At 41.2% G+C, this 27,891-nt stretch overlaps 1 protein-coding gene across 1 annotated transcript; it reads right to left on the bottom strand.

Moving 5' to 3' along the window:
* Positions 1-1,335: 1,335 nt before the first annotated feature.
* si:dkey-103j14.5 (isoaspartyl peptidase/L-asparaginase) lies at positions 1,336-21,221 on the bottom strand. The gene is made up of 8 exons (XM_034185522.1): positions 21,034-21,221; positions 17,977-18,119; positions 17,684-17,687; positions 16,886-16,973; positions 11,015-11,086; positions 10,539-10,657; positions 2,376-2,486; positions 1,336-1,455 (listed from the first exon to the last, which is right to left on the bottom strand). Exons 1-8 carry the CDS (start codon positions 21,059-21,061, stop codon positions 1,418-1,420), a joined length of 603 nt encoding a protein of 200 aa, XP_034041413.1. The 5' UTR covers positions 21,062-21,221; the 3' UTR covers positions 1,336-1,417.
* Positions 21,222-27,891: the final 6,670 nt, after the last annotated feature.

Raw genomic sequence — 27,891 nt, 5'->3', positions numbered from 1 at the left:
CAGAGACTCACTGACTGCTGCAAATGAATGATGGCTCAGTGCATGTTGGATGGACAGAGGGTGCGGCCACCGACTGCATCAGCTGTTGAGATCTCTGGTTCTGTACGTCACAGCTGGGGAACACGTACCATGTTTGCACGGACATGACCTAACAACTGTCCACTGTGATGCGCATGTATCTCCTTGCTGTCATCACGTGGACATACATAAAAACATATATCGTGCACATTGACAGGCTGACCCAGGTGAAATGGACCGTCAGATCATAACACGCAGCGGGCGATATGAATGTCACATCACCCACGTGAGATCTGTTCCACATGATGCGGTGTCTGTCCTGCGGTGCGCCGTCCACAGGACACGCATGTCGGGCCGGACGTGTGCAGGGCTGGCTGGACACACTGGGCCAGAAGATGTGGACATTATAATAGCGCATGAACTGCTTCATTCATGTCATTTCTTGACTGTACGTCTGTGACCATGGGTCATCTACAGAGGAACAGACTATTCATACGTGTATTGTCCGCTCGGTAAGAGGGATTCAATAAAATGCGGTGTTTATTTTATTTTTTATTGTGTGCGGTTTTACGTTTTGTTAAATATGTTTATCTCCTTGTTGATTTCAGACATTTTATGCACCTTTTGTAGGACAGAGATGGTAGTGCAGTGTTAATGTTTCTGGCTGGCAATCAGAGCTTTTGTAAATTGCAGGTTCGAATCCCGTGGGTGGCATGTATTTTTTAATTTCTGCCACAGCAGCTGCATGATGTCGTTCCACACGCTCCAGCTGCTCACACTGTGTTCCTGCTGCGATGGTGTCGTGCACACTCATGCAGCAGGATCGTTCACGCCTGCCCGACCACGTGTCCCTCCCTCCTCAGCTCAATGTTTTCGTGGTTCGCTCATACAAGCTGTTTCACTGTGATTAGCCCTGATTTGTACTTATTCCTATGTGTGAAGAGGCCCTAACTGGATTACAAACATCACAAAATGAAATTTTGTGTGCCTTACATTTTTATGAACATATTTATTTCACAGTGAAAGGAAAGCGCACACACACTCATCTTCAACCACTTAGTCGAATTAAGGGTTGCGGCAGTTGAAAGGAAAGCAAATAAAGTAAATTTCAGATGATTACAGGCATTCAAAAATATCCATTCAAAAAACTGTTTCAAAGTACAGTGGGAGATTTTAGCATATAACACTGCCTTAAAACTAGACAAAGGCATAAAATTAGGTAAAATCACTCCCGGGGTAACAGCTCTCTCAGTTTTTCATCTGGGTTGATCCCATACCACAGATCATTATGTTGTACTGCTGCCCAAACCATACGCTGGGTGGTGAACGTGGCCGCCCACTCTCCTGATGGAGAAACGACAATGACACCTCCTGCACCACAAACACGTTCTCCCATGTACTACAGAGACAATGCTGAAGCTTCTGCTACTGATTTACCTGAAAAAGCAAAAATCAGGTCATGAGACACAATACATGGAGCATATAAGGCTGCAGGGTAAGGATCACTGTGATGACTACAGATCATTTACACTCTGAAATTTTAAACCCGGAAGTCTGACATGTTGGAGACACCTTCAATGTAAACACAATGTAAAACTTGTCTCTGCAACAAAAGATTTACAGAGCAATTCTTCAGTGCTTGGGTAGAAATGGAGATCAGTCAATGGGTTTGCAGCCTGATGGACTGAGCTGAGCCAGTCTCAGTGACATGTTGCACCAGCTCAGTGTCCTGACACTCATCACCTCTGGGAGCAAAAGTGTCCACATAGTCATCAAAGAGGTGTTTCAGTGGTTGTGCTGTCCTGCCAGAAGCTGCAAATGGTCAGTCTCCATGGTGAATTTAGTGGTTGCCTCTAAGACACTGGCACAGGCCACCTTCAACAAGTCAACGGGTCCAGGCCAGTGGTATATAGGTCCTGGATGTTAGCAAGCCAGAATTTATTCATCATCCCCTGGTCTCCCACATGGATCCAGGGATACTTCCTCTCTATATTTCCCACCTTCTCTCCCATGACCAGGCCAGTGACAGTAGAGCAGTACGGGCTGATATTTTTTTGTTTTTACATTTTCGTTCGATTCTGTTTACTGTGAAGAATATGGATGTCTCAGATATGGCCAACTTCCGTGTTTATGACCTCATATGTAAACAGTCTTTGGAAACGTACTTTATTGTGCCATTTAAATGTCAGGCATTATACCCCCCCCCCCCCCCCCCCCCCCCGGTAAAAAGCCTGTTAATGTGAAATTAATATAAAGGTTGCACTTAACCAAATAAGAGCAGAGCAGTGAAAATTTAAAATAGTCCCAAATAATATACTGCATGGAGTTTTATGTTAGAAAACTCTGAGACACTTAACCTCGGTCCATGTGTGAAAGAATGCGACTGGCCAGGGTGACTTTAAGAATGGACTCCCCGTGGCCAGTACAAGACACTGCACCGCGAAAGTTGTCTGCGTATCCTCCACAGCCTTATTTACAAGAGAGCACAGGAAAAAAAGGTGTTAATATTTTGAAGCCATCTCACATCCTGCTTTCCCAAGTGTAATTAGGGGTGGAACCAGAGATATTAAAAACACTAGAGCAGAGATCACCATTCAGTGTACAAAAAAGTCACAAGGAGCTTGGGCCGCCATATTGGGCCATATTTTGAATGCCGTTCCATATACAAAGCAACATACTAGCTGTTTACACCATAAAAGTAGCAGAACTGTTTGGCGAGGGGGAGCTTGTGTAAGGACATTGGTAACCAGGAAGAAACCTCAAGTAGACCAGACTCCCTAGGGTGACAACATGCTTTGGCCACAGTGACTAACAAAATAACAAAACAAAAGCACAACAAAGAATCATCACCCATACAAAGACAGAAATGTTGCAGCTAAGCAACCATCCACATATAGAGTCCAGGGGCAGTGGTGGGCACAGCTAACCAAAAAGTTAGCTTCGATAACCATTAATCTGATAACTGAAAAGTTATCTTTTATGACGCTAAACTGATAAACTGCTAAAACATGTATCTTTCTTACAAATAACCAATAACTTTTAATGTTGATTCAGACGCAGCTACATCAGATTACACTGTCAGATTCTGATAAACCAGCTTTAACTTTCACTTTTCGCTGCTGGGTAAATTCAAGGATCACAAACTCATGAACGCACGAAAAATGAATGAATAAAAAAATAAACTCAAACACTGTCATCATCTTTCAAAAGCAGTAAAACAGTATTAGAAGTCACAGTTTATCTCGGTATTAGATACACCATCATTAATGCTTAACTCTGCCATTAATGCATGGATTGGCAGAGTAAAATACACGTAGTATATATAAATTAATCCACAAAGCATCCTTTAAAAAAAAAAAAAATCCAAAACAGTGTCTAAATGTGAATAGTGCCAACAAATGGACCACATTTGGTGAGTTGGCAATCAACTCCATGTCTGTCATAGAAGGAACTATCCACAGACTCCATCCACACGATGCTGTCCAGAAGTTCTCAGTACACTCCAGACCTTCCACAGCTACCACATAAATATCACGTCTTAGTTCTAGAAGAGGATTAGATAGATGGGCAGTGGATGGACAAAAGGATCTATGAAGCTTCAAAATGTGGTGACAAAAGAGGAACTCTCAAGTATGTCTTACTGACAAATCACTCCGCATTTATTTCTTTTATTATGTTCAAAATAAACCTTCAAATAAATAGTTAAACAGTAAACATTCAGGAGTCACCAGGTAAGTTTAAGATGTTTACTGTGAACATCACTGTGAAACTACAATATATAAATAAAAATCCCTTCGGCTGCTCCCTTGTTTTCACTCGCGGTTGCCACAGCAAATCCAAGGTGGATCTGCATGTTGAATTGGCACAGTCTTTATGCTGGATGCCCTTCCTGACGCAACTAAAATATAAGAATTTGTAATGCATTTGAGTCTTATGGCAACAAACGCTGAGTCATTAAGAACCAGTTTTTATAAGTATCAGGTAGGTTTATGTTGGAGGGTGATTCATGACCCCTTTAGACTTGTCCCCAAATTTTTTTATGGGTAGATATGTTTGAAAGGAACAAAAATTACATTTTTAAAAATCCTTGATAGGGTCCACTTTTTTTTTTAGGGGGTCTTGGAAATTTGGGGTCAAAATGAGCCAAAATGGCAAAATCACAAAATTTAGGTTTTCAAATGCTCATATTTCCGTGCGCCCTGAGTAAGCCAAATTGATTTTCATAAGTCCATCGGGTATGGACTCACCAAAAACATGAAAATTTTGGCGGCTGACTCAGGGACAGCTCATAGGTGGCACTGCATATCAATATTTTTTGTAATTGTGCACATTTTCACAGGGGCAGTGTGGCCTGCGCCCTTAGTCAGCCAAGGTCTTTTATGCATGTAATGATAGATTAGGAGCTCTTATTTTGATTTTGATGAAAATTTTGGAGGTTGACTTTGGGTGCACAAGTATAGGAGGCGCTTTTTGCCACCAAAATGCAAAATTATCACTTTTTTTCACAAAATGATTTCTCTATGCGCTTTAAGTGAAAAGTGATGAAATATTGCTCATATTGTTACTCAGAATCTCTAGTGTCTGTGGTAAAGAGAGTTTTGTGGCTGGTTTTGGTATTGACCCTTTATGCACTGTTTTTGTTGGACCACTTCGCGAAGAGGCCAAATAGGGTAAACTGGCAACTTCCTGATTTTCATGAAACTTGCAGAATTTGCTCCCATAACAGGGTAAAGAGTCCTTTTTAAGTTTGAGTGCAGTGTGGCAAGCCATTCCGGCTGAAGGTTGCCACCTGGTGGCCAAATAGGAACTCCTATTTGTGGCCAAATAGGAACTCCTATTTGTGGCCAAATAGGAACTCCTATTTGTGGCCAAATAGGAACTCCTATTTGGCCACCAGGAAATAGAGCTAATGTGTTCACCCGCAACTGAGTGGTATACTTCACTAACAATCCCAAGAATTTGGACGCAGTGAGAATGTAATGGAATAACTGAGGTTGGAAGGAAAGACAATGATTCAATACACCTAACTCCATATCAGGTATGAGACAAAGATAACAGGTGAATCTTTAATATGGATTTAAATAAATCCACATTGGGGACTAATCCACAGAAAATATGCCAGATAAGAAAAAGATCTGTTACCTGCTGACTTCTTTACCTTTGGAACACACAGTATCCTGAGAATACAGAACATGGGCCAGAACATACGGTTTAATTAGATCTGCCAGATAGAGAGGCACTAGTTCATGCAGGGTTTTACATGTTAATAACAAAATCGGATCTCATGGGAACATTAAGACAAAGAAAGGCGGTAAAAACTGGGGTAATGGTCGAACATTCTTCTCTCTGTTAGAACTCTGGCTGCAGGATTTTGAACCATTTGAAGAACTTCGATGTTACTACATTCAACAAAAATATAAACGCAACACTTTTGGTTTTGCTCCCATTTTGTATGAGATGAACTCAAAGATCTAAAACTTTTTCCACATACACAATATCACCATTTCCCTCAAATATTGTTCACAAACCAGTCTAAATCTGTGATAGTGAGCACTTCTCCTTTGCTGAGATAATCCATCCCACCTCACAGGTGTGCCATATCAAGATGCTGATTAGACACCATGATTAGTGCACAGGTGTGCCTTAGACTGCCCACAATAAAAGGCCACTCTGAAAGGTGCAGTTTTGTTTTATTGAGGGGGATACCAGTCAGTATCTGGTGTGACCACCATTTGCCTCATGCACTGCAACACATCTCCTTCGCATAGAGTTGAAGAGAACACCTCTCCAACGTGCCAAACGCCAGCGAATGTGAGCATTTGCCCACTCAAGTCGGTTACGACGACGAACTGGAGTCAGGTTGAGACCCCGATGAGGACGACGAGCATGCAGATGAGCTTCCCTGAGACGGTTTCTGACAGTTTGTGCAGAAATTCTTTGGTTATGCAAACCGATTGTTTCAGCAGCTGTCCGAGTGGCTGGTCTCAGACGATCTTGGAGGTGAACATGCTGGATGTGAAGGTCCTGGGCTGGTGTGGTTACACGTGGTCTGCGGTTGTGAGGCTGGTTGGATGTACTGCCAAATTCTCTGAAACCCCTTTGGAGATGGCTTATGGTAGAGAAATGAACATTCAATACACGAGCAACAGCTCTGGTTGACATTCCTGCTGTCAGCATGCCAATTGCACGCTCCCTCAAATCTTGCGACATCTGTGGCATTTTGCTGTGTGATAAAACTGCACCTTTCAGAGTGGCCTTTTATTGTGGGCAGTCTAAGGCACACCTGTGCACTAATCATGGTGTCTAATCAGCATCTTGATATGGCACACCTGTGAGGTGGGATGGATTATCTCAGCAAAGGAGAAGTGCTCACTATCACAGATTTAGACTGGTTTGTGAACAATATTTGAGGGAAATGGTGATATTGTGTATGTGGAAAAGGTTTTAGATCTTTGAGTTCATCTCATACAAAATGGGAGCAAAACCAAAAGTGTTGCGTTTATATTTTTGTAGAGTATATATGGCAACCAAAAAAATAGGACATTACAGTAATCAATTCTCAAAGAAACAAAAGCATGAATCAATGTTTCTACATCTGCCATAGACAGAATGGTCTAATCTTCAAGACATTCCATAGATGAAAACAAAAGCATTCTTTGTAATTCCTCTCAGTGACTTTCAGGTGTTTAGAAAATACAGAATTCCAAGATGCAAAATAAATACATTCATGAATTATTTTATCCCAGCTGTAATAGGCCATTTCATTAAGTTTATATAATTATGATGTGCTTTTTATTATAAGCTCTTTTTTGATTACTGGATTTAAAATAAGTTTTAAATTGGATGAACGTATGTGTGCATATTTAAAAGTGTTAGCTGAACAATATTTGCCCTTCGGGGACATAATAAAGCACTGACGTTGACATTAATGTGTAGGACAAAGGACTGTGTGGAATCAAAGTTCACCTTGAGATTTTTTTTGTTTTATTACTAGGATGAAGGACACATGCATCGAGTAATTGTGGCTATGTAGTCTGCTATTTATTAACAGCACTTGGCAGCAAATTAACTTCCTATCAGTTTTGTCAGCCACAGTGTTTCTGGAATGGGAGAGAATTCTGAAGGAAGATTATGAATGAAGGCAAATACTGATATATTATTTGGGGAGAAGCTGTTAAAAAATCTAATTCAATTATTCAATTTTGCAATGTAAATTTTACACAAACCAAAGTTACAAAAAGTTGGGATAGTTTTGAAAAAGCAAAAGTGATTGTTACATTTTCTTATTTTATTGCAGACAATATGAACCCAAGACATTCTGGCATTGAAGAGATCAAGCATTTAATTTTTTTTTCAGGTTTTGCTTTGTCCTGTTCCTCCTCCAAATGTCGTAAATTATGCACCACTACTGGTGTCGCCGAATGAATGGTCACCCCTAAAAAACGGTCCCCCTTATTTCACTGCACATGCGTCATTTCAGAGCATCAGCAGCAATTCACTGATTATCACCTTGTTTCTGCTTCAAATCAAGTCATCACCTATTTCAGTGACAGATATCTGAAGCTTTGGTACATCAATCATTTCCACATAAATTCAGCATTATTTCATAATAAAAGACGGGGGAGCGATCAGATTATGTATAATATGATTATTAACCATCAGATGACAAAGTAAAACCTCTTAAATCATTCTAAAGTCAGTTTTAAGCAGAAATGAGGCGATAATTGGTGATTCACTGCTGATGCTACAAAGTGACGCATGCGCAGTGAAGGTGGGGGGGGACCCATTTTTAGGGGAGACCGTTTGGTTTGCGACACTGGGTCATTGTTGTTCCACTTCTTGTTTTAAAATTCTCCACGCATTTTCATTCGGGGACAGGCCAGGACTGCTGGCACCCCAGTCCAGTATTCCTATTCTCTTCTTCCACAGACATGCCTTTGTAATGTGTGAAGAATGTGGATTTGTGTTGTCTTGTTGAAACATGCATGGACATCCCTGGAAAATATGTCTAAGGCAGCATTCCCAAGTTCCCAGTGTACTTTTCTGCATTAATGCTACCACCACAGAAGTACAAATTACCTTTGCCAAGAGCACTGACACAACCCCATTTCATGACAGACTCAGACTTTTGGACTTCTTGGTTTTAACACTGGATGGACCTTTACGTGTTTGGCCCAGTGCACATGGTGTCCATTTCTTCCAAAACAGATCTGGGTTACTGATTCCTCTGACGACACTACACATTTTCACTGTGTGATGGTCCAATTTAGATGGTCATCTTAGGCTTGAGTCCTTGCCCTTAACACACTGAAATTCCTCCAGATTCCTTGAACTGTTTCATGATATTATACGAGTACAGTGCACCTGGAAAGTATTCACAGTGCTTCAGTTTTTCCACATTTTGTTATATTACTACCCTATTACAAAATGGAGTAAATTCATTTTTAGCCTCAAAATTCTACTCAAACTGCCCATTAAAAACAACATGAAAAGTTTTTGTTTGTTTGTTTTTGAAATTTTTGCAAATTTATTAAAAATAAAAAACTAACAAATCACATGTACAAAAATATTCAACCCTTTCCTCAATACTTTGTTGATGCACCTTTGGCAGCGATTACAGCCTCAAGTCTTCTTGAATATGATGCCACAAGCTTGGTGTACCTATCTTTGGGCAGTTTTGTCCATTCCTCTGTGCAGCACTTCTCAAGCTCCATCAGGTTGGATGGGGAGCGTCGGTGCACAGCCATTTTCAGATCCCTCCAGAGATGTTCAATCGGATTCAGGTCTGGGCTCTGGCTGGGCCACTCAAGGACATTCACAGTGTTGTCCTGAAGCCGCTCCTTTGATATCTTGGCTGTGTGCTTAGGGTCATTGTCCTGCTGAGAGATGAGCAGTCACTCCCGTCTGAGGTCAAGAGCGCTCTGGAGCAGGTTTTCAGCCAGGATGTCTCTGTACATTGTTGCCTTCATTTATTCCTCAATCCTGACTAGTCTCCCAGTTCCTGCCACTGAAAAACATCCCCACAGCATGATGCTGCCACAACCATGCTTCACTGTAGAGATGGTATTGGCTAGGTGATGAGCGGTGCCTGGTTTCCTCCAAACATGATGCCTGGCATTCACGCCAAAGAGTTCAATCTTTCCCCCAATCACTCAGTTTAGACAGGTGGTCAGCTCTAGGAAGAGTCCTGGTGGATCCAAAGTTCTTCCATTTATGGATGATAGAGGCCACTGTGCTCATTGGGATCTTCAAAGCAGCAAAAATATTTCTGTACCCTTCCCCATATTTATTCCGTCAGACAATCCCGTCTCAGGTGTCTACATGAAAGCCACAGTCCCAACAGAATAAAAGGCGGACACACTCTAGTGTTAGATCAGAGCATTTCTGGTGTCAACTGTGTGCACTGTTGAATTGCTCTCCTTTTTAAAATCACCAATCAAGACTGTACTACACTGAATGAGTCCTGCTGAAGATTTTTGAACACTGATAAGAAGACTTTTCTGAATAGTTTAACCCCTTTAAATACTTAGAATCATGTCTAGTGGCCACAGACTTGAGTTCAAAGTCACCAAGACAACACCATACAGCAACAAAGAATAGCTAAAGAATAAAATCAAAGGAAACCTGGGCCACAATGTTTAAAAAATTGAAAGTGATCAAAGGTACATTTTGAGGAACATCTGCAACCTACTTTTTTCTTTATTTAAAGAGGTGCAAGAGTGCTCTGAGAGCAAAATATCCCCTGCTGGCAACTTCTGCTTTAGTACAAGTGCTTGCTACATTCTGATAACATTTCAAAGAATTGTACCAAGTTTCCCAAAATTTCTTCTAAAAATGTGTGAGGAGTTGATTTCAGAATGCAAGCATGAACTCATGAAACTGGCAGTGTCTAGGTTTGTTAATCAAGGGCCATAACTCTGCCAAAATGTGTCAATCTTGTACAATATCACAATATGTGTATTACTAACCTATGGCAAGGATTTGTACCAGGTTACATGAAATTCCTCCTAAAAATGTGAGAGGAGTTGATTTCAGAATGCAGGCACCCAAGCATGAAACTGATGAAGTCTAGCTTTGTTAATCAAGGGCTATAACTCTAGTAAAATGAGCCCAACTAAAATGATATATGAAAAAATGCATATTACCAACATATAACAAGCTCTTGTTCCAAATTTTACAAAATTCCTCCTAAAAGTGTGAGAGGAGTTGATTTCAGAAAGCTTATACCCTTTTTGGGATGGACAGACAGACCAACGGAAATTGCCACAACACAACATTCGGTCATTCAGGCCAGCGAGGGGATAAAAATGGATCAATTCCTTAACCTCTGCCCTCCTCTATTGGCTGGCGGGGGTAATAATTTTACTGGGTTGTCAGTGGTGCCATAAAGTAAATTATGTACCTTTTCTTGTCTCCTGTTCATTAAACAGTATGACAGTTTTGTCATTGAGATACAGCCAGTAAGGATGCCAGCAGTATAAAAATGTGTTTGGTAAAGTGATGAGTAAATGAAAGCAGACCAATGATGGGAGAATCACCGACTCGGCCAGTCATTTTCTGATGGATCCCTCCGGTTGATGTGGCACATGCAACGTTACCAGCACAGTCAACAGCAACAGCACCAACAGTATCATGGGCCCTAAAAGGATTAATAAAAAATTAATAAAAAAAAAAAAAAGACATTGCAAGGGTTTTTTTTTTGTTTGTTTGTTTGCTTGCTTTTTTTTTACATTATTGCTGGATGCCAAAGAAATTCTTCACATAACAGCTTTTTAAAATGTATTTATTGCTTTTTTTTAATTAACCACATTCATCTCATCTGAAATAGATGATGTGAGAACACTGAGATGCTGATCATTGCGGGCATACCTTTGATTCTACTGTAAACTTTGGGGGACTTTTTTTTTTACAGTACACTGCAAGCGGATGATTTCAGGGGAGCATACGTAATCACACAGTCACAAATTAAGCCACATACAGACTTGAAGGTACATACCATTTAGAATTAAAATTTTCCACTACTCCAGCTGCATAGTTCTTGTGTTTCTTCCATTGCTTCATCTGTAACCGACGATCCGCTGGCTGGATCGTCGGTGACAACAACACCTTTATCTCCTCTACCAGAGGATGACGATGTACCGCCACCACAGTATGATTTAGCAGTAAAACCTAAGGTAAAAAGTGAAAAACCAGAAAAACCAGAAAAACCACAAACACGCAGTCAAGCGAAAGTGCCTACAGCCCCTCCCATGGTGGAACACAGTGACCAGGGAGGTGCCTATCCTATGATAGAAGTACCAAATCCTCGTGCAGGAACAGCAGGATATCGAACAACCATGCTCGTATATCGAACATGGGATGCTGATGATATCAAAGCAGCAGTCGACATGATGCCATCGCCACATGTCGATATTGAGGGATTTATGCAGGATATAGAAAACATTAGAAGTTCTTACCACCTTAGTGGACCTGAAGTCCAACAGGTGTGGATGAAAGCATGTGGCCCTAAATGGAGTCAGGTACGCGGAGACTGGAATCCTGCAGACCAACAAGGCGTACCACTGACACATGATGATCTAGTCTTAGAAACAAGAGTGGAAGCTATGGTTACACGGGCAAAAGGTGTGTTAGGACCAAAGATAAATTATACTGAAATGACCAGGACAACTCAGAAAGAAGGAGAACCATGGATAGAGTTTAGATGCAAATTTGCGAGTGTATTTAGAGTCCATAGTGGCATATTGCCAGGAACACCAGTGTATGAAAACAAATTGAAAAATATTTCACCTGTGAAGCTGACAATGACCGATTTGATTCATGATGGCAACTCAACAGCTGTCATAACAGTAACAGGTGCCACTGAAGATGTTTTAAAATTGAGATTCACAGGTATGCCATTACATGTGTCACTTTGTAAACCATATTTGACAGAATGGCAAGAATTGGGACTGACAGTCATAACAGCTTTGTCAGCCACTGATTGGAGCAGAGTTGGACCACGAACGGAGTTCAGTCCATCAACTAAATTGTATAAAGTGCCAGTTAATGTCTCATTGGTGCTGACAGCTGGAACACACATTGATGTGTCCACTTCACAATCCTGAGTGTTTCAGTTGAGTCCTGAAGAGGATGATCTTCTCTCTTCTGTACCATCAGGATTGTGGACAACAGGTCCTTCAGACGTAGGACTGATAAAAAATGCACAACCTGTAGTTATAAGACCAAAAACAGAATACAGACCATGTGTAAGACAGTATCCATTGAAACCTGATGCAATTGACGGAATCAGGCCAGTAATAGAGGATTTATTAACAGCAGGAGTAATAGTGCCATGTCCAGATTCACCATGTAACACACCCATATTTCCTGTAAAAAAAAAGGCTCCGCCCTCAGTGGGGTGGAGAATGATTCAAGATCTGCAGGCAGTAAATGCTGCTGTGATTAAAAGAGCACCATGTGTACCAGATCCGCACACACTGTTAAGCTCATTGAGATTAAATTCTAGTTGTTTTTCTGTAATAGATATCAGTAATGCATTTTTTTTTTTTTTTTCTGTACCAGTACACCCAGATAGTCAATTCTGGTTTGCTTTTACCTTTAAAGGACAACGATATACATTCACCAGATTACCGCAGGGTTACGCAGAGAGCCCAAGTATTTATTCTCAAGTCATGTCAGCATGTTTAGCCAATTTCGTTCCACCGGCAGATAGCCAACTGTTAGTGTATGTTGATGACATTCTGATTGCCTCTGACACACGAGAAAACTGCATAACTGACACAGTGTCATTATTATGTTTCTTATTTGACAATGGCCACAAAGTGAGTAAAAACAAAGTTCAGTTGTGTAGGGATAAAGTAAAATATTTAGGACATGAATTATCAGCCACAGGGCGCACGATCCTGTCTGACAGGAAGGAAGCAATTTTGCACGCTCCAAAACCACAAACCAAAAAGCAGATGATGTCATTTCTTGGACTGACTAATTACTGCAGGGCATGAATTCCCTGCTATGCAGAACTGACTAGTCCACTTTCTGATTTGATGTACAAGGATGATATTTCAATGTCAACCGTGTTGGAATGGAACAAAGATGCTGAGGAAGCCTTTGTAAAAGTAAAACAAACATTAGTGTCATCCACAGTTTTGGCACTACCAGATTATAGTAAACCATTCATTCAAACAGTTGATTGTAAGAATAAGTTCATGACTAGTGTTTTGGTTTAAGTGTATGGCTCAAAATTGAGACCAGTTGCCTACTACTCATCTAAATTGGATGCAGTGGCAAGTGCTTTACCACCATGAGTACAGGCTGTTGTTGCAGCCTCTATGGCTGTTCAAAGTAGCAGTAATGTTGTTCTATTCCATCAGTTGACACTGAAAGTTCCACATACAGTCTCTGCACTTCTGTTGCAGACAAACATGAGCCTTTTGTCCCCAGCAAGACATATTTCGTGTATGTCCTTGCTATTATCACAACCACATCTTACGGTAGAGCGCTGTACAACATTGAATCCATCCACATTGATACCCTTACCTGAGGATGGTGAGCCGCACAATTGTCTTGATGTAGACGAAAGCACGCCCAGACCTCCAGGACACACCCATTCCAAACAGTACAATTGCGTATGTGGATGGTTCTTCCACTAAAAACGCTTATGGACAAACACAATCTGGATATGCTGTTGTCACAAATTCAGAAGTATTGGATTCTGCTTCATTGCCATCCTCATTTTCAGCACAAGCAGCTGAATTAGTTGCTTTAACTGCAGCTTGCTATCTGTTTAAAGGTACGGCTGTAACAATTTATACAGACAGCCAGTACGCTTTTAGCACAGTGCATGTGTTTGCAAAACTGTGGGAAGAGCGTGGAATGGTGACATCATCTGGAAAGCCAGTGACTCATGCCACTCTCCTGACTGCACTAATGAAAGCTGTGAAATTGCCTAACCAAATTGCTATATGCAAATGTGCGGCTCACACCAAAGGCTCTGACAGTGTTTCAAAAGGAAATGACGTTGCTGACAAAACCGCAAAGGCGGCAACAGCTCTTTCTATTTTTCTCCTATATGACACCCCTCCGGATATGACCACAAAAGAAACCCATATTGCCAAAAAATATGTTTAAATGGGCAGCTATTATGAGCCATGGCGTGACGCATGTCCCATCAGGGGGTATGATATCGCAATTGCAATCTATTTTTGGAATACCAGAAACAGTCTATTCAGATAATGGAGCGCATTTTGTTAATACAATAGTGCAATACGTAGGAGAAGCGCTACAGGTCAATCTCAAAAATCATTGTGCTTATCATCCACACAGTGCCGGATTAGTGGAAAGGACAAAGGGCACAATAAAAATAAGATTAAGGAAATGTATAGAAGAGACAAAACGAACCTGGATTGAATGTTGGACCTAGTAAAATTGTATATGAGAATAACACCAACACCATCAGGGTTAACACCATTTGAGATACTTTATGGACGACCATATCGTCTACCAATTTTGACATGGATACTAAAACAGCAGATGAGGAACAAACATTAGCAAATTTTATGAAAAAGACATTAACACAGAAAGAGATAACTTAAACACATTTACTGCCGAATAATTTTGATCTTCCACAGGACGGCCTTCCAGTAGTCTAGCCAGGAGACTGGGTGTTCATCAGAGTCCAGTCCTCGTTGGGAAGGTCTATACCAAGTGCTGTTAACAACACCAACTGCAGTAAAGATAGCGGAGAGATCAACATGGATACATCACTGTAAGATACAGCGTGTGTTGGCGGCCTCCACAGTGGAAGGGGAAGTCTGGCTACAAAGGGAGTCTATTTAATTAGCAATAGATTGTCTCAATGCCAGTGAAGCAGGGAGATCCTTGCACTATTAGGTGAGGTGGTTAACAACACTGTATCCTAGCAATCATGACTGAACTACAGCAGACCCCGGAGCGGCGTGCTCAGCGCCGCCGCTGCCGGACTGTTGGTAGGGCAGTCGGTTGCGTTGTGATCTTAGTGTGTTTCGTGCTCCTCGGAGTCCTGGCCTGGTGGTTGACCCAAGAATTGCAGCTCACTGTGGACCAAGCCAGAGAACAACGCAAGCAACGTCAGAAGAGGTTTATTCATAATGTGAATGAGACAGATGGACACCCTCATATATACCATACTAATATGTGGTACAGATATGTTCATTTATTGGCTATGGAATTACGTTACTAATTGTTATGTTTGTTCGCAAATACCTATATCCTCAACACACCCAGCTCTGACGGCTAAACCGTACCCTGCTAGGGTGACAGAATGTCTTATCATACGGATGCATAATCAAACTGTATTTCGGGGGCAGCAGTTCTCAGCAAATCTGATAAGATGTAACACCACTTGCCTCAGTGCAACCACTTATATGATAGGGATTTCAACAGAGGACGTACAAGCGTGCCCAAGTGCTGCTCCATTGACTAGACTGAAGGGAAACGCAAAAATATCATCACGTTAAATTGTCATCACAACGGCCATTCCCAATTTGCTTTTACGGGACAGGGAATAAAAATGTAGGTAAAATTAAGAAACGTCTGTGTACCCAAACGTATGTTTTATCAAATAATTTAAGCCTAACCAAAACATAATATGTGGATGGTACTTATCTTCATCACATTGGACGGGGATGTAATTATACAGGCTCCTGTCCATGGGGAACGGATGAATCATGTGCTTATGTTAGTAAGTTTTTGCTACCACCTGTAAATGGTATTCTGGTGTATGATGACATCTATTGGCTTTATGGTTCCAGACTGTACATGAGTCTCCCACCAAATTGGGGTGGTGTGTGTGCACCTACCCAGGTGACTGACCATACATATGTGGTAGGACCTCCACAGAGAAGAATGGCAGCACCAGACGGAGGAGATTGATATACCCAGATGTGTTACCACATAATCACATGTGGGGCTCGGATGTACTAAAGGACCAAAAAATTGTGGTCTGTAGGAGATAAAATAGCACATTCATTGTTCCCCTGGATAGGAGTGGGAAAAAATTCATTAATGATTGAAACTCTGAATTATCGATTGGGTCTGTTCATGAATGTAACTAAAAAAAAAATAGTAGCAGCTCAAAACACTGAAATAGATGCTTTACGTACCATGGTGATGCAAAATCGCATGGTTTTAGACTTGCTTACTGGTTCACAGGGAGGAGTTTGTGTTCTGCTGAACACAACATGCTGTACTTTCATCCCGGACGAGCCCCCAGTCAATGTTGGGTATTTTCTCCTCCAAACATTCTTAAAACCTTTGATAAGACAAACAGAGTCAAGAAACACCAGTGAGACAGAAAGTCAAATTTTACGCGCGGAGTGCGGCCAGGCTGTACACCAAAGCTACACTAAAGTCTGGCCTGCGCTTCGCTCTTTTTATTAGTGAATCCCTCATCACATCATAAAACTTGTCCTAAGGGGGGGGGGGGGACAACGCGAGACAAGTTTCTTCCCGTAACATAAACACATACGTCAATAAGCGCAGCTGTAAGGAAAAACAGTTTCTTTCTTTACTCTTATCGTCGGAGGTCAGCACATCTCGTTCGTCTGTTGCAGTTATCAGCTGTTCTGCATCTGCCTGGAACACTAAGCATCACATCACAATCAGTCAAAATTCAACCTTCAGTTCTTTTACTCCCAGTTGTTAGCGGCTACGAAAACAAGTTGTGTAATAATAATAATAAGTACATCCAGCTCCAACAAGGTTGAATAACACGTACATTCTCGGGTTTAAGTGCAAACAGCACAACACCGTTCTCATCAGAAAGAAGACAAAAGGTACAAATGTTTAACAGTGATAACATATATATATATATAAAATCCTTAACAGTAACTCAGACACCAGTTTATCAGTGGGTTCGGTGGCCACACCAATGCTCTCCGCAAACAAGTTTGCACCTTTACCCGTCAATATAACGTGGTCTTGAAATTTGCATGGTGGAAAACATGTAAACACAACAACAACAACAAAAGTTTAGATATAAAATACGCAACATTGTACTTTGTAGACTTTGTAGACTTTCTTACTGATAACTATCACCGTAAAGTTCAAAATACATGCATGTCACCACTTCTACTTATTGTTGACCCGGCATACTACACTGACATGCATTCCTAACCTACTTTTGAGAGCAATTTCATGGTTTTTTTCTTTAAACAATGAACAAAGGTATTGTGACTCTGAAAACTGGGTTTTGAGGACACCACTGCCTCTCAAATGATTATGAAGGAGGGTTCTTTAAATATTATCCATTCTTAAACAGTATTTTATCCAATTTTGCAAAGTCAAATAAATAAAAATTTCATCACAAAAAAAACAGCATTTTGTCCATTTTTTTTTTTTTTTTTTTTTTTTTTTTACTTTTCATTATGTAAGATAATTTTTTATAATAATAATTAGAATAAATTTTATTTGGAGGCGCCTTTCAAGTCACCCAAGGTCACCTTACAAAAAGTAAAAGCATAAAAATCACACACTACAATTTCATTTTCTCAGCAATAACATACTTTTTATGAATTTAAAACTTCTTTTGTAAATAGCTCCTTGACAATGTGACACAAATCTTAAAATGGATCCTTCAAATTACAACTAAAGTAATATAAATGGATGAAGAAATTGATAAATGAGTTACCAGTGTTGTGAGTTTGTTTAGATAAGGGCAAACTGGCAGAATAAAAAAAAGTGTAAATTTCTTCAAATGTGATCAGTTGACAAATGTAAAATTATTTTTTATTATTATTGCTTTTCCTTGTCATTATCAACACAACTCTTGATTTAATTATGTGACTTTCTGTCAAGTTTATGCTGAAAAAAGGACCATTGCCCTTGTTATTCCAAATATTTTTGAAGATAATCTGAACCATTAACCCAATGGTACCCTACTGCTTGCTTATGCAACAAACAAAAGTAAAATATTAAAAGCACCTTTTCCATCACTGTCCGCGCCAGTGACACAGGGTTAGCAATGTTCTTCACTGAAGCCACGGCACCAGCACCAAGTGTTCTTCCATCCATAATAATGGCATCCAGCTCCACCTCTCCTGCAGTGTTTAATGCTGCTCCACATCCTACAATGAAATTCATTACAATGAACAACAACAAGACTGCCCCCATAGGACTCAAACTACTTTTGTGGCATGAGTCTGATTTTATCTATGCTTTCCTTTTATGATTAACCCTACCTGTAATGAACAATCATATGCCAACAGCAAAACTGGGTTTACACCAAAATTTCATGAACTGGCCACTGGCCAGATAAAAGGTCTGGATTTTACCGCATGTTTTGAATTTGTATTTGTGAGCTGTTCATGGGAAGTCTCAATATTAGTTATTAGAAGTTATTGTACTTGGCCCCACAAATCTTAGAAGCATGGTGTCTAACCAGATCGTTACTCTGGATGGCATTTCCCTGATCTCTAGTAATACTGTGAGAAATCTTGGAGTTATTTTTGATCAGGATATGTCATTCAAAGCGCATATTAAACAAATATGTAGGACTGCCTTTTTGCATTTACGCAATATCTCTAAAATCAGAAAGGTCTTGTCTCAGAGTGATGCTGAAAAACTAATTCATGCATTTGTTTCCTCTAGGCTGGACTATTGTAATTCATTATTATCAGGTTGTCCTAAAAGTTCCCTAAAAAGCCTTCAGTTGGTTCAGAATGCTGCAGCTAGAGTACTGACGGGGACTAGCAGGAGAGAGCATATCTCACCCGTGTTGGCCTCCCTTCATTGGCTTCCTGTTAATGCTAGAATAGAGTTTAAAATTCTTCTTCTTACTTATAAGGTTTTGAATAATCAGGTCCCATCTTATCTTAGGGACCTCGTAGTACCATATTACCCCATTAGAGCGCTTCGCTCTCAGACTGCGGGCTTACTTGTAGTTCCTAGGGTTTGTAAGAGTAGAATGGGAGGCAGAGCCTTCAGCTTTCAGGCTCCTCTCCTGTGGAACCAGCTCCCAATTCAGATCAGGGAGACAGATACCCTCTCTACTTTTAAGATTAGGCTTAAAACTTTCCTTTTCGCTAAGGCTTATAGTTAGGGCTGGATCGGGTGACCCTGGACCATCCCTTGGTTATGTTGCTTTAGACGTAGACTGTGTTTCATAATTATTGTATGGCCTTGCCTTGCAATGTGGAGCGCCTTGGGGCAACTGTTTGTTGTGATTTGGCGCTATACAAGAAAAAAGTTGATTGACTGAATATGAGGTCCAAAGACCTTTTGATACAAGTGAAGGTGGCCATTATTGAGCCAAAAGAAGAATAACAATTAGAAGAAAAAGCTATCATACAGCACCAACTTTAGAAGTGGCCAAATCAGTAGTTTGGTACTTTCTTAAAAGAAGGAATGGACTGGTGAACTAAGCAAAACAAAAAGGCAGAGGAGACTGCTGAAGGAGACGATTGTGGAATCCTTTCTTTGGTGAAGAAAATCACCTTCAAGAGTTCTAGCCTAATCAAGAACACTGGATGAGGTTGGTTTCATTGTCAAAGTCTACTATTAAGAGACATCTTCATCAATGTAAATAGAGAGGGTTTATGACGAGCTGCAAACCAATGATAACACTCAACAGAAAGACCAGAACAGACTATGCCAGAAAACATAACTACACCTGCCATGTTCTAGAACAACATTCTGTAGACTGATGAAACTAAGATGAACTTCCCATCATGATGGGAAGAGTATGGCTAAAGCAAGGAACAGCTCGTGACCCTAAGTGTCTATCAAATATGGTGGAGGCAATGTTATGGCATGGGCATGTCTTATGGCCAAAGAAACTGGTTTACTGGTGTTCACTGCTGATGTGACTGCTGATGGAAGTATGGTGAATTCTGAAGACTAAAAGGCTAATCTACCTGCTCAGATTCTGCCAAATGGCAAGAAACTAACAGGACAGTGTATCACAGTGCAAAAGGGTAATGACTCAAAACATACTCCCAAAGCAACCAAATATACTTCTCAAGGTAAAGAAATCAAATGTTCCACAATTGCAAAATCAGTAACCTGACTTCAACACAATATGACTAAGACAAGTGTAAGAGTGGAAAGACCCACAATCAAGCAGTATCTGAAGGAGCCTGCAAGAGTCTGCAGTACAGGTTGAGCATAGCATCTCAACTGTGGAAACTCAGCATTAGGTGATGAGGCTGCAATTGCAAATGATTTTCATCCAAGTACAAACAATAAGGAGGACTGGTAGCTTAGTAGATAAAACAGCTTGTTTGCCCATATGTCGACCTGGGTTTGAATCCCACTCATGCTACCTGTCTGTGTTCTTGGACACAATTAACCTGTATCAGACCGGCATCCTGCCTAGTATGATTCAGACTAATCTGCTTCACACTATAGAATACAGAGAAAAGCACCAGCACCAGTGTGCCTTGGGGCTTGTACATCACTTACGTATCAACAATAATCATTACATTTACTAGTCCTGCGATAGACTGGTGACCTTTCCAAGGTGTACACCACCTCTCACCAAGTGATCACTGGGATATAGTCTCCTTAACTGGAATAAGCATGCACATAAAATGAATTAATGTATTTTATTAACTATGTTAGTTTGTGGGTGTCACAGTGGAGTAGTGGTTAGCACTGTTGCCTCACAGCAAGAAAGCCCTGGGGTCACTTCCCACTTTCTGTATGGACTTATGGACTTAGCATGGGTGTCCTCTGGGTGCTCCAGCTTCCTCCCATTTTCAGAGACATGCAGTTAGGTTAACTGGAAACTTTAAGATTGACCGCAGGTGTGAGTGAGAGTGTGGATGTGTTTTGTCTGGCTATAAGTGGCCCTGTGATGGACTGCCATCCTGTACAGGGTGTAACCTGGCTTTTCACCCAGCGCTTTGAGCTTCTGATATAGATGGAAAAGCTCTATATGAATGCAATCAATTTAGCATTCCTATGAGTTTATGTCTGTACATGTAGAACCTCCTCTGCTATAAGACAAATTCATGGCTCATTTTAGACTTTTCTGTGTACCTGCATTAAACACAGCATTATCTTCCATACTCCTCACAGCTGATTCTACAGCATCCAGAGCACTTCCTCCATTTTTCAGCACAGAGGAGCCATTGCGTGCTGCGGCCTTTACACCATCAACAGACACTTGGAACAGTTCATCCGGTATGGCCCACGCTCCGCCATGCACAACGATCACAGGTGTTCTGAAAGAAAATGACAAAACAAGTTAAAGGATCTCATGGCTGTTCCCCATGGCTGACAAAAACTGGTATACTAAAATTTATTTTTTCTAACACAGAAAACTACAGCACTCGATCCAAATTGTTGATACTAACAATTAAGTCAAGTCAAGTCTAGGAGCATATGCTGCTGCCGCAATTCACCACATCCACACCACCACAGAATTGCCTTGGGTCCTGTACGTCATCACCCAGTCAGACTAGTCTTGCTGTATTTCTCTAAAACACTTTAAAAATTTAAATCATCACAGCGCTTCTGTGTGATAAGAACACATGACACCAGCATGAGAAATGCACCTGGAGCAGAAAAACCACTGAGGGACTTGATTTAAAATGCTACGTTTCCAGCCATGAATGAAAGTATTTTCAGAGGTCATTTTCAAAAATCAGGAGCTTTATGTGGATTCATGTCTGTCTGTGATGGTTAATTGGACTGAAACAAACAGGTCAAATTTATTCTGTGTGAATGAAACAGTCGTTCTGCATAAGGACCGCAGCTTTCAGCCAATAGTGGCCAGCATTAATGGACGCATTTAGACTTAAGTGTAAATTACAAGAAACGTGCGGCAACAATCACATAACTTACCTACAACTTATGTCCCGCATGTGCGGGACGTATGAGTCACACGCTGGCACTCGTTGAAAATATTTCAGCATGCCCAAAGTTTTTTGAGGAGCTCAGCTTATTAGAACGTATATCAGCGAACTTCAGCATGTTTCAATGTGCTCCAGCATGCTTTTAACTTATAAAAAAACTTGCCCTTAACTTACTGGACTTATGCCAGCGTTTTTTTAATACAATTGGCATACGCTTGGTCGGTCAGACAGTGCCAGTCAAACAACTGTCTAAACCCGTAATAAACAGAATTTTACAGATGCTTATAAGGAGTGAAAATGCAACTCTTTTACCAAGACATTACAATATAAATATTATAAATAATGTCCTTTGAGATAATTCCAAATGCTTTCTCCACCCCAAACACACAAGAAAATTAAGCTGCTGGAGAAAATGCCTCTGTGCTTCAGGAGCAATTAAAGATCGTGTTATCAGCCAGTCTCTGAGAGCAAATGGTTAATCCACTCCAAAATAATAATTTTATTTAATGCAGTGTCCAGCAGCACACAGCGCGAAATCCAGCATCGTTGCATTGGCCGAGCGAATTGTGTGGCAGTGCGCGGGTTAAATGCGCTGCAGTGCCATGCCGCTCTTATCATCCAGCCAGCCGGGCTCGAGTTCGAATATTGGGTTGGGGAATGATTTGCCCTCCACATCCTTTAAAAGGGCAGAGTAATCTGTCGCCTTGCTCTGTTGTGATACAAATCAGTGTGTTTTATCCCACCTGTGTTCATTATTCATTGATCCAAATCACAGGCACATGTGCCTATAAGCCTAATAGATGACACAGAACATCCAGGGATACGGACCAGGCAGTTACTTCATGATTATTTTTCTAGAGACACCATTCAGCTGCCATTCACCAACCAGATCCATGATTAATTTTATTTTATTTTTCATGAATAATTTATTTTACACTCTCAGAAATACAAATGTAGTGCAGAAGATTTATCAAGGTCTGCAAAGCGAAACAGTGATCAGCTGATTCTATGTTTATGAATAGACACTGCCTGGGTCGGCAGTGGGTCGAGTTGGGCAAAACCTGAATTTTCAGTTCGTCTGCAGCATAAGCTTCAGTTTTTCTTCCATGGACACCAATACCACATTTTCACAAAAAAAAAATCTTTCAAGGAATCAACACTCCAATGGGAAAAATAATCAGTCTCTGTCATTCTCACTGCCCACACAGTCAGTCATGATGCCTCCAGACTGCAGTTTACACCTGTTGCCCTTTGACCTCACGCATCAGACCGGAAGAGAGCGAGAGTGTGAAAAGAAATAAGTTGGTTCCACTCCTCCTGCAATGCAAAGGAGTCGGTATCAGGTTATTTGGTCACGTGACTTTTAGTCCAGATTCTGACATTTTGCTGATTGGCTGAGACACGCCGCTCTCTGATTGGCTGCAGCCTTTGTTTACAACGTTTCAAACCTCCAAATGTTTTCGGTTGCCTTGCGAATTCCAGACACACAAAGCAAATACCTGGTTTCCATTTTGGTTTGACAGGGGTGAGATAAACTCCCACCCCCGACATTTGCGACATTTTGCAACTAGTTTGTCTCACTTTTCAAGTCTTTCGGTTTGTTTTTCACATTTTCGGCGGTTACGCCACAGCCAATCACAGAGCGTGGAGTGATAGGCAATAGCAGCTGACGTATGAGATGGAGCAATCACAGCCATGTTTTCAAAAACACGCTACCAGTCTCTTTGTATAAGAGACTGTGGTACCGACGGTTGCCCGGTTCCAGATCACCTTTTTTAAAGTCCCGCTATACAGAGCCGTAATGCAACTGAATGTCCTTTATTGGGTATTGTTGTATTGGGCATTTGGATGTTATCTCACTGAAAAAGTCAGGATGGTGTAGCCCTTCCATTTAAAGTGTGAAGCCACATTATGTGTGGTGCAAATATTTGCCGGAAATGGATCACTTTGCCAGTTCTGGATCACGACACTCTGTGTCACTTTAGGGGCATTCCTGGCATCTGGCTGGAGCCCTTCTAATGCAGAATGATACACACTGTGCCCAAGAATGTGTTTTGAACACAAAATGATATGAATTATACTTATTAAATGAGAATTTACTTAGTTTCGAAAGGCACTGTTATACGTTTTTACGAGCAAAAAATGAAGTGTGGAGGTGAGATTTCTCCCGAATTAAAAACTAAAAGCCCCCACATTCATGCCCATTCGTGATTTTGAGATGACCCCCAAGGTACACATGACTCACAAGTACTGACACGAGGCTGCTGCTTCAGTGATCCACAACCGGCAAATTTTCACGTCGGAGATAAATGCGTGCAGCAATTAAACAGCAAGACACAACACACTGACATTTTCTACCCAAGTAAGTAAGTATTTTCCCACTCTAGAACCAAAAACACTGAATGGCTAACTCACCTTTGCTACATCTCAGAGATCGTTACTTTAAAACTTGCAGGAATGAGTGAGTCAGAAAAAGTGTGCACACCACAGACCCCGGGATGTTTTCCCTTACCAAAAAATAGTACTGATAAGTATATAAAAAGTAAACTAGAAGGATACTTGAAACATACTTGCATATACTACTTTTTGGTAAGGGTTGATTCCTCTGCTGATCACAAGGATGGCTGGATCCGGTCGAGCTTGTGGTCGTTTGTAGACAAAACATCAGTCTTTCCATTGGTACCAAGTATGAGCTTATTCACGCTGATTACGAGAAACGGTGGTGCAAATACTACAGCAGTGATCCGGAAATGGCAATGATCTGGAACTGGGCAAGTGACTGTACCAGTGCTAGAAAACAAAAGGCTTATTTGGAGCCCGCCTCAAGCGGCCAATCAAGGAATTGCAACTTTTTCTTATTATATCCCAGCTAACACGGAACGTCCTTGCAACGTTGCTGGGAGGTTACATTTTCGTTGCACAATTGGGAACGTTCTGTCCACCTCCTGGCAACTTCCATCAGGAACGTTTACTTGTTACAGTTTTTGGACGTTTCTTTGGAACGTTGTACTTACATTGAGGGGACGTTCTATTAACTACATAATTCACCAGCCTTATCAATCTATATATTGATTGATAAGGCTGGTGAATTGGTATTGTTGTAAATTTAAATAAAGTGATTCCTGTATTTTCTTTCTTAACACTTATATTTTATAACTTGCTTAATTTTCCGAACGTTTTCATTCTCAGGGATACTTTAATAGGCCTACCGTCCTGATGATAGTCTAGTCCGGATTGACCGGTCGATCGCATTGGTGGAACTCCCGCGGTTCATTCTATCTGCGCATGCGCAGGGTCAAGAGGTCGTGAGGAGCTACAGTGGAGAGCGACGCGAGCGTATAATGGCGGAGGAAAAAGATCCCAAACTTATCATTTTCATCCAGAGTGGGAGGAAGATTATTTTTTCGTTTATTCAAATGGCAAATCCATCTGCCTTATCTGCAATGCAAACGTGGCATTACCGAAGAAAGGGAATTTGGAGCGGCATTTTAAGACGATCCACAAGAGCTACGATGCTAGCTTCCCGGCTAAAAGCCGGCTTGCAGCGCAACAGGCCGTTTTCCCCCGGACAAATACCACCAGTAAGGCTGCAACCACAGCTTCTTATCGTGCCAGCCGTGTTCTGGCAAAAAGAAAGAAATCATTCAAGGATGGTGAAATTGTGAAAGAAGCTTTCATGGAAGCTGCAGATGTGCTCTTTGCCGATTTTAAAAATCAGAAGGAGATCGTGTCTGCAGGATGTGCAGCTCTCAAGAAAGTCTGTTTCACGACGATGCGAGTTAATGGCCGAGGATATTGATCGGCAACTGAGGAATGATATTGAGGTATGTGAGTGTTTTTCTCTGCAATTCGATGAATCCACTGATACTGTGGACGTGGCTCAGCTATGTGTTTTTATTAGAATGTTTTTTGACAACATGAATGTAAAAGAACTGCTGAGCATTTTACCTTTGAAAGTCCACACGAGAGACACAGATATGTTTCAGGTTTTTATGGAATTTGTTAATAAGAGCCAGCTGCCCCTCTACAAACTCATTTCTATAACCGAGCTGCCAGCTCGATGCCATCTTAATGTATTTATACAAACAACCATGTCATCAAATTTCATTGCATGAGAGGCCTATTAACTGATTGAGTAGTTCTGTTGTGTTTATATACGTGTTCCTGCTTTCAGCAGCATTGTAGCTGTTTCATGTATACTAAACTTGAAGCAACTTTGTAATAGATGGTACACAGCAACGACTCGACAGACTGGAGTCAAAGGTGGACCGCATACTACAACTACTGTGAGGAATCAGGCTGCTGAAGAAGCTGACTGCATTGGAGATAATGCAGGCCAGACTTAAAACAACAGAGGAGCTGGACCAATTCAGCAAAACGCTGGAGGACCAGGAGTTTAGGAGGACAGTGGTAAATTATTGTTCCTAACACTTTTGCAGAAGTGGTTATTTTCATGAAAGTTGCATATTGCCATTGCACACATACTTCTTTTTACTCTGTCATAGGTGAATCTGCTGAAACAGCTATCTGGATCAATGCTGAACTCCTTTGCCAGGACGATGCTCGGTGAAATTGGGATGTGGCGGTTGTGGGCTGGCGTCAGCCTCAAAGGATGGAAAGGGAAGAAAGCCCTGCAGCCTCTCACTCTCTAGAGTTTTGAAGAGTAAGTTATCAAGGTGTCTCACTGCATCATTTAATTTTAGTTAGCAATTAAAAAGAATTTTATCGTTTCTCCAGTTAAAAAAGAGGAAAATACAAGACTGTTTTTTATTTTGTTTTTGTGACAGAAGCCTTCAGCAACAAGATGGAAATTTTACCAGATGCTATCGATGATGCGTTAACTGAAACACTGCGCCATGCAGCAAAGAGAGTAAGTAGTTAAACTTTTATGGCATCAGCAACTCACAGGTGACTTGTACTAGCACCATGGCCACACCTAGTCATTCCCTTCAATCAAATCCCGGTCCAGTGTTGACTGTTTCAAGAGTAAAGACCGTGACCGGCTTACATGCACCCCAGCTCTTTGGAGCAATCTCTCTCTCTCTCAATCCGTTCCTCACATTCTGTATTCTCTTTCCGCAAACATCTTAAAACCTATCTGTTTGGGCTCACCTTCCCTCCATAGTGTAACTGTCACTCGGCTGTGTTGACAATTGGAATTCATTCATTCATTATTGGTTTATTTGACAGGGACAGTGCATATTAATGAACGTACAACTGTTTATAGACAGTATATATACGAGGTCTGTCAATAAAGTATAGGTCCTTTTTATTTTTTTCAAAAACTAAATGGATTTCATTCATATGTTTTTACGTCAGACATGCTTGAACCCTGGTGCGCATGCGTGAGTTTTTCCACGCCTGTCGGTGACGTCATTCGCCTGTGAGCACTCCTTGTGGGAGGAGTCGTCCAGCCCCTCGTCGGAATTCCTTTGTCTGAGAAGTTGCTGAGAGACTGGCGCTTTGTTTGATCAAAATTTTTTCTAAACCTGTGAGGCACATCAAAGTGGACAAATTAAGCTGGTTTTCTGTGAAAATTTTAGCGGCTGATGAGAGATTTTGAGGTGATACTGTCGCTTTAAGGACTTCCCACGGAGCAGGATGTCGCGCAGCGCTCCCAGGTGCCGTCGTCAGCCTATTTCAAGCTGAAAACCTCCACATTTCAGGCTCTATTGATCCAGGACGTCGTGAGAGAACAGAGAAGTTTCAGAAGAAGTCGGTTTCAGCATTTTATCCTGATATTCCACTGTTAAAGGAGATTTTTTTTAATGAAAGACGTGCGGACGGATTGCAGCGTTGGCTCGCAGCTGCCGCGACGCTCCGCCACAGGAAAAACACCTCTGTTGGAAGCCTTAAGGACGAGTTGGAACATGCCCAACTGTTAAACAATTTCTCAGATACTCACTCCACTGAAAGCCATCAAAAGCCGCCTGGACTTTACAAATGGTTATCAACACAGAGGTGTTTTTCCTGTGCCGCCGCACCGCGCCGGCTGCATTCCGACGCGCGGACCTGTCCGCACGTCTTTCATTAAAAAAAT

Source organism: Thalassophryne amazonica, chromosome 13 (assembly GCF_902500255.1).
Source record: "Thalassophryne amazonica chromosome 13, fThaAma1.1, whole genome shotgun sequence".
Classification (NCBI taxonomy): Eukaryota; Metazoa; Chordata; class Actinopteri; order Batrachoidiformes; family Batrachoididae; genus Thalassophryne; species Thalassophryne amazonica.
The sequence above is the reverse complement of the archived record's forward strand: the minus strand, read 5'-3'. Positions and strand labels throughout refer to the sequence as shown.